The following is a 12,002-nucleotide window of genomic DNA, read 5'->3' as shown; positions in this document are numbered from 1 at the left end:
GGCTGGAGGACAAACAAACCGTGTTTTCCATCAAGCTAAGTTGCCAAATTTTATTCGAATATATTAATTTCTGAGACACCGTGTATAAATAAATACATGTGTATTCTTCAAATAATATAATACAAAATATAGTCATATAACAAATCATTACATATCAGGATGTTTAATTTTGGCGTATGAACCCTTGTATTTTTTCTTATATTTTAGTCCTGTCACTAATGTGGAACTCTCTGGGAAAGCAGTCACTCCACCAAATTTCGTATCGGTTTCTAAATGGAAAATTAATGAAACTATTACGCATTAATTAAAAGCTATAGACAAACCTGGATCCCATCTATGATAGTCAAATTGTACGTGGAGATTATCCGGCAAACTCATGCTTCTCATTTTGTCCATGGGCGTTCTAGTATCGACGCCGGTAGAATAAAAATCTACCACTTGGCCGATAGTTTCTATTTGATGTAGCATCGAATTTGGAATTGTGTGATTGAATATTTCGGAACATTTTGCAAATAAATTATGACGAACGTTTAAATCAGTAATTTTTGTATTACGCTCAACAGCTCCCACCACATCTTTCAAAATTTGGTTTAATGTTCCTTCTACATCTTCAGGTGGATTATAAGGTTGTGTAGGACGTAGGAAACTGCAAAAAAATGATACATTAAACTAAATCTTTCACAAGAGTGAAGAAACTTAAGGAACTTAAATAGTGTAAAAACCCAACAAATGCTGTCAAAGTGACGTTTCTAACTGGACCTAAACATGAAAGAAAAAACAGATAAAACGGCTTTCTGATATTCAAAGATTGAAACTAATTTATTTGACAGTTTGTCCAGCAGTTGGTCACATGACCACTTTATCAGAGTCTCGGCTGTCAAATTACACATCCGGTCAGGCAGAATGTTATTTATGAAATTTGGTTCCATCCTTGTTTAGAGCATTTATTTGCAATGGTTCTTTCTCCTTCCTGTTTCAAACCACCAGAACTAATATGACAACTTTGACGTTACGATGATGAAATTTAACAAAACAAATTAGTTTAATGGTCTTGAACAGGCCCACTAATCTCATATAGCCAATGTGAAGCCATGTTTTGGATTCTTTCGAGACACAGGGGGAGCTACTGTATTGTTTTTACCTGTAGATGGTTTTTTGTGGTTAAGCAAAACAAAATGAAAAGGATGTAAACAACTTTTGACAAATTCAAATTTTTTTAGACAAGTCTATTAAAATATTGATATTACGGTTGTAGTTTTTAATTTATACGTGTGATTTATACTAGTTCGTGGGCGGTGTTTTTATAGTGTTCTCTTCGTAGGTTTTTTTAGTTTAGTTTTTTACCTTTTGGCTGGGTTTTACAACGACTTTTTCACTATGGGCAAGGCGGAATGTGCCATAAAGGGGTGCAGCCCTTCAAAACATTCCCGACGATTTCGTTTTCCTAACCCGGAAAAAGACAGTGTTACTTTTTCACTGTGGAAACAATTTTTAGGACAATTTGTTATACTTTTTTGTTCTAATATGGAAATTTATAGCAGGTAAGTTCTCAAGTAAAGTTCATTTTTATTTGTTATAATGTTAAGGTAGTAAGAGGATTACTATAAGAGGTTTTCAAGGAGGCAAAGAGAAAATAGGTTTAATGATTTGTAGAACTCAACATAGCTTCTTAGTTTATGACGATTATTTTGGTAAGTATAGTGGAAAACTAATGTATTCTTTTGCATAAAGTGCGTTTAAACAGTACTATGACTCACTGACTAAGTGACTAATAAATGTATCTGTTTTAATACCCTAGTTTTGCACTATACCTAGGTACTACTAATAGTAGTACTTAATAGAAATAAGGTACAGTAGATAAAAATGAAACTGAAATGTATTTTCAGGTATTATGTGTGTGAAAAGCACTTTTTGCCTGAAGACTTTAACCCATATAACAGACGCATGCTAAAAAAGGGAGTGATTTCTTCAAGGTTCTTACCAAGTCCTTGCCAGCAAGTACCAAAGGACCCAGATTCCCCAAGTAATTTTATTCAAATAAAAATGTACCTATACAGTGATGTCGCGTATGTTAGTATTAGTATTTCTTTTTAATTGAGGTTTTGTTTCCTGGAAAAACTGCTGATAGCATGTTGGGCATATCCATTTAAAATCTAATAAAAAAAAATGAGGAAATTGAGTGAGTGCTCTTTCGTTGCACTTACCTAACACCTCCACTGTGTGAAAATGTGAAGATGGACTTATATACTTTTCGTTCTTGTAATATTTGAAATGTTTGTTTTACAGAATCTCTTGAAATCCCCCCCCACTTCTGGGGGGGGATTTCAAGATTTTCACAAAGTAATCCATCAACAGGCAATCCTAATCAAGATGTGCTTCCAACTTCCTCCATCTTTTCCAAGAATAAATCCCTGTCTTCTGGTAAGTTTCACGTTTTAAAGAAGCAAAATAAAAAATAAAAAACCAAAAAAAACAACCAAAAACCAAAAAAAACCATATCTGAAACATTCTTAAAGACCTTTGAGGTACTACACCTATGGGTATACAATGGTTGATATTTGCATGTGCATGTTATTTATAATAGTAATGTTTTATGTATAAAGTGTAGCTTTATGATCTATTCTTAACTATAGTCTTAAGGTCTTGGGTTTTGCACCAACTTACTAACCAAAAGCTTATTATTTTTGTAGAGTATGTGTTTTGTAGGTTCATTTCCTTAAAATATATATAATATATTTTGCATACACTGGACTTTGTTTTATTTACCTGTTTCTTGAACCAAAACCATGAAAGAAAGACTTAATTTAATTCAAAAAGCCCGCCAATACCAGTTTATGCAAGTCTACCAACAGATGGCGCTTTTAAAAATCTGTCATGACAATAGAGACGCAAAAATGACATCTGACGACCATCAAATGTGAACATGTGGCGACCCCTGTGACTCGAAAGAAATCATACATACAGTGCTTCACCTTATTAACAGGGAGATTAATATCTATCTAGTGTGTTAATCTATGGTCTTGAAAATCAACAAGGATGTGAAGTGATATTAACTTTGTGATGTTACTTAAACATTTACAGACAAACCATCAAAAATGAGTTAGGAGGGATACCGGCATTATTAATGACATGATACAATCTGTAATAATGCATCATAAAAGAAAAATTGTAATTAATAAATATTCATTTAGGAATGTTTTAAACTTTTTGCATCTTTAGTCAATAAATCGATTCACAGGAACGTTTACATGCCATCTGAAACGCAACAGGAAAAATTCAAAAAATATTTCGAATTTTAGCGCGCAGCTTCAAAAATATCGACCGGCAAGTGGCACCCCCTGACGTCGAGACGCAAACTAAAGAAATAATAAAAGGCCAGCAATCGTAATGGCCGCTCGCGCTACTCAGTCGCAGTTGTCAAAATCAAAATAATAGGAGAACGAAGAACGAACTAAAAACGTACACACCCTTTTGCTGCAATCGACTGAAGCGCGGGATCAAATTTGGGAGTCGGTTTCCTGTCTATGCCCCGTTTCTTCTCCGCTTTGGTGGCGTAATCCTTGGACCAAACCTGCAAATAAGGTTAGAATTCAGAAGATTTGGTGCTTTCACGTTAAAGTGGAACTGTGCTGTGCGCGTTAAAGGATACTTCTCGAGTGTATTATTGATGATAGAGAAAACTACCGACTATTTCATGGAATATTATACAAGTTTCGTACATTTGTTTTCCTCAAAATACTGCCAGTTTTCGAAACCCCGTGTCTGAAAAACGTCGCCATTATTTTCCACTTATTGACAAACGAAAAGCGGCAGGCACTTACGTCGCGTGGCCGATCTCCGACCGACTGATAAAAACGGTGATACCTGACCGTCGGACGTATGTCGGTACTCGACGCTGTAAAATGTCCGGTTGCGGTTCGGCATTCGACGGATTTAGTATTAGTACGGCTTGTTGTTTCTTCGATGTCGCCATTTTGCAACTACTATTGATGGAGAGAATTGTTGTTTTTCGGTAAATTTTGGCGTTTTTGGTGCGGTTTCCGGTGTTGTGTGACGTGCTGTGCTTGTTTTGTGTTATCTTTGGATTAACCTACTGAAAAATGGATCAAGTATGACGCATCCCAATTTCCAAACTAACGGAGCAAGTTTAGAAGATTGCCACACAAATTTTTTCGCTTTGGTAAGTGTATCGTAGTGTAGGTACACTCGACTAGAAATAACCCTCAATTGACATGGTCAAATCTATGTTAATGCAGTTGTTGGTACAAGAACTGAAATATCCTTGATCACTTGACACTTCTAAGCGATATTTATTAAATTCTTTAATCGGGCTTTCTCCTTTCGAATCTAACCTCTAAATTATAAGTTAATCTTTGGATGATCCAGAGCCCACACAATACTACTTAATAACAAACTTGCCAACATTGTTATCAGAACTAACATGATTTTATTTTAAAACAAATAACCAGCGACGCAATATTGTTTACTTGATAAAAATTTGTAAAACAGTCTGGTGTTGCCATTTACATGTTGCGTTATTTCTCACTTTCTCTTTTCTTAACTCGACCGTGGCAGTTCCAAAAGAGTTATACCTAAAGTGTCAAGTTTATGCCAAACTCCATTATTTACGCTAAACGTACATTGTTATTGTAATTGTTTTTAAGATTATTGTTAATGGAAACTTTAAGCAGAAACAGTGCGGGTGTGAAGGAACGTTGGCGTTGTTGCCAAGTCACAAGTAACGGTGAATCAAGGTCTGTTAACCTAACCTAACCTTCCCTAGTAAAGTCAGTTTTAATTATGGGACAAGGTCTTTATTGGGGTAACAAGCACTGAAATAGTTGTTGTTTATCTGTCTTAACCTCAAAACTTGGTTAGAATTTGATGCTATCATATTTTTAGTTATTTTTTGATGGTCTGTTAACCTAACCTAACCCTCTCTAGTCAAGTTAGTTTTAATTATGGGACAAGGCCTTTATTGAGGTAAGAAAGTAACAAGCACTGAAATAATAGTTGTTTATCTGTCTTAACCTCAAAACTCAAGATTTGGGCTAGCAATACTTACTGTCAGTCGCAATGCAACTACCAAAGAAAATAAAGAAGTAGGTTTACAGATGTGATCCGGAAATATTACTGTAGAATTTAGAGTCAACATAAATTGGTGTATGTACTTTGAAACTAACATAGTTTTTGAGTGAAAAAGGTAGCAATTACAATGTCACTTTTCACGAGAATGACTAAGGCCCCACTTAAAGTAGGGTAGTAGAAATAGGGCTGTTATACTTTTGTCCTCAAATTTAGATTCAAAAACACAATCTTTGCTTAGTTAGTAATATTGAGTCGAGTATTGAGTATAGTTTCTACTCCAATTTCTATTGACTCAAGTCATCTGTGTAAATAGACTGTATTTGAAATTTTTATGATGATATAAATCAAGGTATACACAGAGGTTTCCAGGTATAATAAACCCATAAACATAAATAGTTAGGTGGTAAAACCTCAAGAAACACTAAGTACCAGTACCTTCATAAAACTGTTGCCTACTTTAGGGTGTGGGATAATAGCAAAGGTAATAGGTACTTAAACTAGTAACTTTTTTCCATTTATAGTGCAGATATTGAATGAAAAAAATGGCAATCACATATCATTTACCTACAAAGCTTTTAAGATATGTAGTTTGGAAATTTTCATACCAATATACCACTGTAATACTGTATACCTACTGTGTGTCATAAATTTGATATTCTAAATTATGATTGTTGCTTGAGAATTATTACAATTTCTTCTTGAATTTTTAATTAAATAAAACCGAGGGTATTATACAACAGACTTCATACATACCCACCATATTTTGCTTAATTCTTGTAATTCTGTTAGTTAACAAGAAACAAATTTAAAAAATTGGTCTGGCCTACCAAGAAAACTTTATCTTACTCATGTTTATCAATATATTGAACAATACAATGCCTGGATATTCAATTTATAGTTGTTCAGATATAGAATTCCTTGGGTCATTCCAATAATGCAAACATCAATAACACTGATTGTGCCTATAAAAATTTGCTGATATTGATTGCAGTGTAAAGAATTTTTTGTTGCATAGTTTATGTCATGGGCACTGTTTATGAAATGCTTAAAACATTCTTTATTGTTTAGTGATTTAGCCAGTTTATCAAAAATAGATAACTGTGTTATTGTATGGTAAACATTCTTAATATGAATGACTAGTAACAGGAAAATTAATTTTAAAATGGTCTTATTGTATCTACACATTTATTCGTGTATTTTTTACATATTAGTCTGGATCTGGAATTTGTTGATCAAAACCATAGACTACACAAAAGGCGTCAAACTAATTAGTATTTTATGAAAAATCTGAAATAATGTTTGTTAATAATAAGGTGTTGCTGATTTACATTATTTGTTCCTAAAGTTTCGAAATGTTTCCAGAACCCATTTACCTAATTAAATTCCTTACTTAACTACTAACAAATTTATAGACTATTTTATTGGAAAAGAATTACTAAATGTTATTTTATGAATTAATCCAGGAATTAATCTTCTAATTCGAATATGCATCTTCTTAATTGTTTTGACTGGGTTTTGAGTCTTTTAAAAAGAACTGTTGTTGATTTTACCTACAACTTAAACTATGTTAATGTTTGAATGTGAGGGGCATAAATGAATTAAAGTCTGGAGAAAATGATCAGCTGATTAACATCCGGTTAGTAAACCCCATGCTGTGATGGCGTACCGTAGCACCCCGAGTTGCTATGGCAACTGTGGAACATAGCAGACACAACTTGTTGATTGATCAGATTCCGGCGAGGTTGCCAAACGTAGGTGGGGAAAAATAACGATTAAGTGGAGAGAAGTGGGCGGATTCCATAGGTTGTGTGCCGGCATGTGCGCCAGTTCTAAACTTCATTTTTTCTGCAAATTATTTAAAAGTTTTTGAACCTTAGGGGTGGTTAATTGTGAGCGTAAGTGAACCTGAAAACAGGTAAAGCCAAAGCATTATAATATATAGGAACAATTAATAAGTTATGAGTACTAAAGCAATTACTGAAAGTGATAGGAAAACCTGGGCCGAATCTTTGGCAACAACGCACGCGAAAGTCCAGGTCATCGCACGTGTTAGAGTTTTGGGGCGCCGAATAATTAAACAGGGAGTTTTTTATGCATACTGTATAGTTACCCTCCTGCTCTATAATGCTTACTTTCCTTTAGGCTTATAGAATAAGACTTTAGGGTTCAACCTTTTAGGCACCACTGATTTTAGCTTGGAATAACATAATTAAGTTTTTGCATCTCCCTTTGACACACTCTGTTTTGGCTTGTATTTTGTTTTTGATATTACCCCCTTAATATGCAAAGGATAGGATGAAACAGTTCTTTGGAACTGAAGGGATTTTAGATGATGACAATATAAGATTGCATAGCCGTTGGGCTTTCCAGTAGGCAAGAATTTCTTTTTAAAAGTGCTAATGTAGTCCTTTGCTTATGAGGTATGGCAACACTGCTTTGTAAATGTCACGTCAATTGCGGACTGACAGAGAAATGTCATTACTGTCATTGGGGGGGATAGATTTTGATTTTAGAAAACTAACCACACTTATGTTTTACGAATTTTACTGTTTGATGCATTTTCAATAATTATGAAAATTAATTCATTTCATTATTATTTCGGCCATCATAGACCCCCACACATGGAAGTTTTCATAGAAATGCTCCTGCTTAGGTAATTTTTTTTACATAAATTGTGGTGGCATGTTTTCAAGTTTAAAATTTCATTTTCAGTTTATTAGTTACTAGATAGGGTTCAGCTGGGAATTTTCACTTTCACAGCCTGGTCCACAACTGAACTGAACAGAATGGCTGTGTGTTTTGTCAGAGAACTAATTTAATTTGAAGTCTGCAATTCAGACTGGAAATACAAGATACTGACAATATTATTCTCTTATCTTGTGGTGAAGGTATGGTGTGTAATATTTTAGGCTCTGTTTGAGCTGAACCTAGCAGTTTTGCTCAAAGTTTCTCTTTCAAAACAAAGGGCCATTTTCTCCCCATCTTGAAACATTTTTATTGAAATATCCGAGGAAATATCCAGGGAGGGGCAGGAGGGACTTTATATTTTAAAATGCTTATAATATTAACTTTCGGATAGGACACAGGTCAGATCATATAATGTCAAAGTCAGAAATTTGTTTGCCAAAAATGCTACGGGGAAGTTGGCTGTGGTTCTCTCGTTCTAGCATGAACGTAGGGCCGTTGATAAGTTCATATATGGTTCGAAATCAAACTGGCGGATTGACAGCTGTCATATAATAATTGTTTGCAACATTATCTAAGACATACGCTCTTTGTGACAATTGTCATCTATAGGCGACCTGACAGTTTGTCAAAATGACTTTTCGAACAGCTTACACTGTATATTTAGTGTATGTTTTAAGAATAATAAATACTGTCTTGTTTTAACATTGTTATTTGTTCTATTTTCAGACTGAGCTTTCCGGCATAAAATGGCGTAAGCTGACATGGTCAGAGCCTGGAGGAGGTAGTCATGGGCCGGGTCATGGGGGACATCACATAATTCCGGGGGAGCCTCTAGATGATCCGGTGTTGCGCAGTTACGCGCGGTGTCTCGCCGCGGATATTCTGTGCGTGTGGCGCCGCGTTTCGTCCTGTTGCGGTTCCACGAGGGTACCGCCAGACGCCTACGATGCGCCGTTGCCGCCCGCGCAACCGCCCCCCTTAAGTTTAGCCAGTGCCAAGGAATTGTGGATTTTTTGGTATGGCGAGGAGCCGGATTTGAGCGATTTGATAGCGCCGGAACTAAATATGAATGGTAAGATGTTGTTAAATTATTTCCTGAAATCACAGACATTTTTCAATTATTTTATTAAGAAGAAAACATCTATTAACTAATAACACAAAGATACTAAACTGAATGTCAAGAATTTAATGTTAATATTCAGTTCTTTGAATTGGCTGCTAGTACAATGCAGAAAGTGATCACATTTAAAAACACAAGTCCCAGTTACTGTTAACTTTTTGGACCTGTCTCTAGATGATTTCTGTTAGTGTCTAGAGTGCACTGGTACTTTCAAAATGGTTCTAGAGGCCTCTGGCAAATTGATGATAAAATAAAAAATTTAGTTCTTTACAAGAACAACCTACAACTTTTCTGTCTTTTACATATTAATGGAGAATGGAGACACGGATGTAGTTCTGTCAGTTTAGCTCTCCTGTGCACTTTTTGGCAAATATATCTTTCACGGCCGATTGCACTGTATTTTTAAGACTTTCAAAAAATCAGTTCAGGTAACATAGCATATGTTGATACACCCATATAGCTTTTAAGACGATTTGAGAAAGAAAGATTATTAAGGAATCTCTCAAATCGAATGTCGAATTTGCCTCTGTTTCGCGCTTTCCACCCACTTGGATATTGATATTAAGATCATAGCAAGCTCGTTTTAATCAGCATTTTGATAACAAATGTACCAAATATGTGCTTTGTAAATTATCAAGTAGAAAGCTAAACAGATAATATCATGTGATTGTATAATTTGTGACTGATATGTTTACAGTCCCTTAGAATACACCCTACCACTTGGGATTTAAGACATAAGGTCAATAAAAGTTGTCTAAATCGTGGATAATATAACGTTTTTTCCACTATTAACCATATTTTTGATTGTCCTTGTGTCCTGTGCCAGACTAGAACTAGAAATTAGACTAATTTTTGACCTAAGTCAACAATGACCATTTTAAGGTAGAGACAATTAATTTCTCTAGTTACTAACTGATGAATAATGATATGTTTATCATGTTAGTGGCCAGGTTAGTAGTGGAAAAAAGTAGTTAATGATACACTCGATAATACCAGACAAATTTAAATAATAATAATAATGAAACTTGTTGACAAAATGTTCAAGTAACCTCTAGTGGTTACTTGAGTGGTTGTTTGTCTACTTTGTCTCTTTCTTGATAAATTTGACCGAAATAAACAGATATTTTTTTAAACAAATATACAACAAGAATCTTGCAAGAAAAACACAAATTGCATGGCAAAAAGGTTTATTAGCTAAATAATACCAGAAATATGCAATAATCTTAGGTATAATAGTTTTAGTTATGTATAATTTTTGTTTTTAAAGGCATTTTTCCTATATTTTGATTGATCTTAGAGGTGTTGCTTCTTATATGTATAAATATTGTTCTGTCTGCAGTAGTTTATTCCTTATAATGCCTTGGTTTACTTTAGCTGCATTTAGTTATTCCTGGCTAAACGAAGTAAACTTAAATTTAACAATAATTGTCACATTACACTCCAATTTGTATGATTAGCGCAGTCACGTGTGATAACTGTCAGATTATCGAATGAGTTGTGAAAAAAGGAATAACCACCGCCCTCTATACTAGAAAGCCTGAAATGTCACTTTTAATGGCGGCGTTAGAGGTTTTCGTTTTATACACAAATGTATGCAGATGTAGTAAGAAATATGTTTTTTTTTTTGATTATTTTGTGTAGTTGATTGCAAGTTGTGAGTGAAAAATCAAAGAAAGGTTCATTCCTGATCCAGATATGTATTAGATAGAGCTTTTTATGCACAATCAAGTCCAGACTAAATAAATTGGTGAGAACATTTGTCCTGGAAAGTACAACACACAGCAAACTAGTTTAAACACTGTTCAATACAAGAAATCTGTAAATCTTGAAACATGTGGTTTGAAAAACTTATGAACGGCAGCAAACAAAAATAACTTACGCAAATAACCTCAAGTCTTGATTTTAAACCGTAAAAATTCATCTAATCCTCAAAAAACTCAATTTTCACAATACAAACTGTCAACACCATTCCCGCCATATTGGAATTTTTGACAAGCACCTTCTAGGCTTTCTAGTAAAGTAGGCGGTGGAATAACCCAATTTAATTTTCATTTAAAGCCCCACAGCCTGCTTGAGATCTGTCATCAATCCTGTCACAGGCCCATATCACCGCCTACTATACTAGAAAGCCTAGAAGGTGCTTGTCAAAAATTCCAATATGGCGGAATGAGTGGTGACAGTTTGCGTTTGTTTGTATTGTGGAAATTGAGTTTCTTGAGGATTAGATGAATTTTTACGGTTTAAAATCAAAACTTGAGGTTATTTGCGTAAGTTATTTTTGTTTGCTGCCGTTCATAAGTTTTTCAAGCCACATTGTAACAGCAATTCAGGAAAAAGCCCAACCGTGCCACTTTTTTACTTTACAAAAAACCGGATTTCACTCAACAGTGGTAGAACACTTTGAAGTGGAATGATTTTACTCCAACACTATACTCAATGGTAAGTACAAGTGCTTTCTAGTACAGTAAAGTTATTAGGTACTTGTTACATGCACAGGTATGCGAGTTACATTTTAAAGCATCATTCATTGTGTGAGCAACAAAAATAATTTTGAAAAAATGTTCTTGGTAATAACTTAAGAACCATTTACCAGTTTTGCTTACCTAGTTTCAAGGATTTACAGATTTTCTTACATTGAACAGTGTTTAAACTAGTTTGCTGGGTGTTGTACTTTCCAGGACAAATGTTCTAACCAATTTGTTTAGGCTGGATTGTATATAAAAAAGCTCTATCTATACATATCTGGATCAGAAATGAACCCTTTTTTGGTTTTTCACTCACAACTTGCAATCAACTACACGAAACAATTAAAAAAAAAAACATATTTTTTACTGCATCTGCATATGTTTGTGTATAAAACGAAAACGTTGAAAGTGACATTTTAGGCTTTCTAGTATAGAGGGCGGTGAATTGAGCTGTTAGCTGCGTGATGGTTACACAAATGACAGCGACTGTCACGTGTCTAACTGTCTAATGTCATGGCTTTCTATATCCGCGCACCCTGAGTCCAGCTGACTTGATGATTACTGGGATTTGTCTTTTTTTTGCCTTTTCTATCTCTTGTATCTCTCTTTCTTTGGTTGGCCACAACGGTATGTCAAAACAA

General features: G+C 34.7%; 3 protein-coding genes and 1 long non-coding RNA gene across 6 annotated transcripts in view; 2 read left to right on the top strand and 2 right to left on the bottom strand.

Moving 5' to 3' along the window:
- Window positions 1-12,002, bottom strand: part of Trm1 (tRNA methyltransferase 1) — a 171,049-nt gene that overhangs the window by 86,451 nt on the left and 72,596 nt on the right. The gene's annotated exons all lie outside the window — the stretch shown is intronic.
- On the bottom strand, window positions 102-3,852 carry mRpL50 (mitochondrial ribosomal protein L50). Its single transcript, XM_081977627.1, has 4 exons — window positions 3,720-3,852; window positions 3,468-3,571; window positions 324-646; window positions 102-269 (listed from the first exon to the last, which is right to left on the bottom strand). Exons 1-4 carry the CDS (start codon window positions 3,777-3,779, stop codon window positions 148-150), a joined length of 609 nt encoding a protein of 202 aa, XP_081833753.1. The 5' UTR covers window positions 3,780-3,852; the 3' UTR covers window positions 102-147.
- On the top strand, window positions 1,065-2,179 carry LOC145727865 (uncharacterized). The gene is made up of 2 exons (XR_014177939.1): window positions 1,065-1,541; window positions 1,887-2,179. It is a non-coding gene; the product is annotated as an uncharacterized LOC145727865 (long non-coding RNA).
- Window positions 3,829-12,002, top strand: part of skd (mediator complex subunit skuld) — a 39,350-nt gene continuing 31,176 nt past the window's right edge. For all 3 annotated transcript variants that reach the window (XM_081976993.1, XM_081976984.1, XM_081976976.1), the window contains exons 1-2: window positions 3,829-4,180; window positions 8,503-8,848. In XM_081976993.1, coding sequence (XP_081833119.1) covers window positions 4,112-4,180; window positions 8,503-8,848 — 415 coding nt within the window. In that variant the 5' untranslated portion in view covers window positions 3,829-4,111. The remainder of the gene's footprint in view (window positions 4,181-8,502; window positions 8,849-12,002) is intronic.

Source organism: Ips typographus, linkage group LG1 (genome assembly GCF_016097725.1).
Source record: "Ips typographus isolate SLU linkage group LG1, UJ_Ityp_2.0, whole genome shotgun sequence".
NCBI lineage: Eukaryota > Metazoa > Arthropoda > Insecta > Coleoptera > Curculionidae > Ips > Ips typographus.
The sequence above is the reverse complement of the archived record's forward strand: the minus strand, read 5'-3'. Positions and strand labels throughout refer to the sequence as shown.

What these genes read in the sequence shown, in the direction of transcription:
- mRpL50 (XM_081977627.1), bottom strand. Translation starts at nt 3,779, where the DNA reads ATGGCGACGTTTTTCAGACACGGGGTTTCGAAAACTGGCAGTATTTTG. An exon ending in CAGTCGATTGCAGCAAAAGG is followed by an intron (nt 647 to 3,467) that starts GTGTGTACGTTT and finishes ATTTTTTTGCAG; the next exon opens with TTTCCTACGTCCTACACAAC. An exon ending in CTATCATAGATGGGATCCAG is followed by an intron (nt 270 to 323) that starts GTTTGTCTATAG and finishes TTTTCCATTTAG; the next exon opens with AAACCGATACGAAATTTGGT.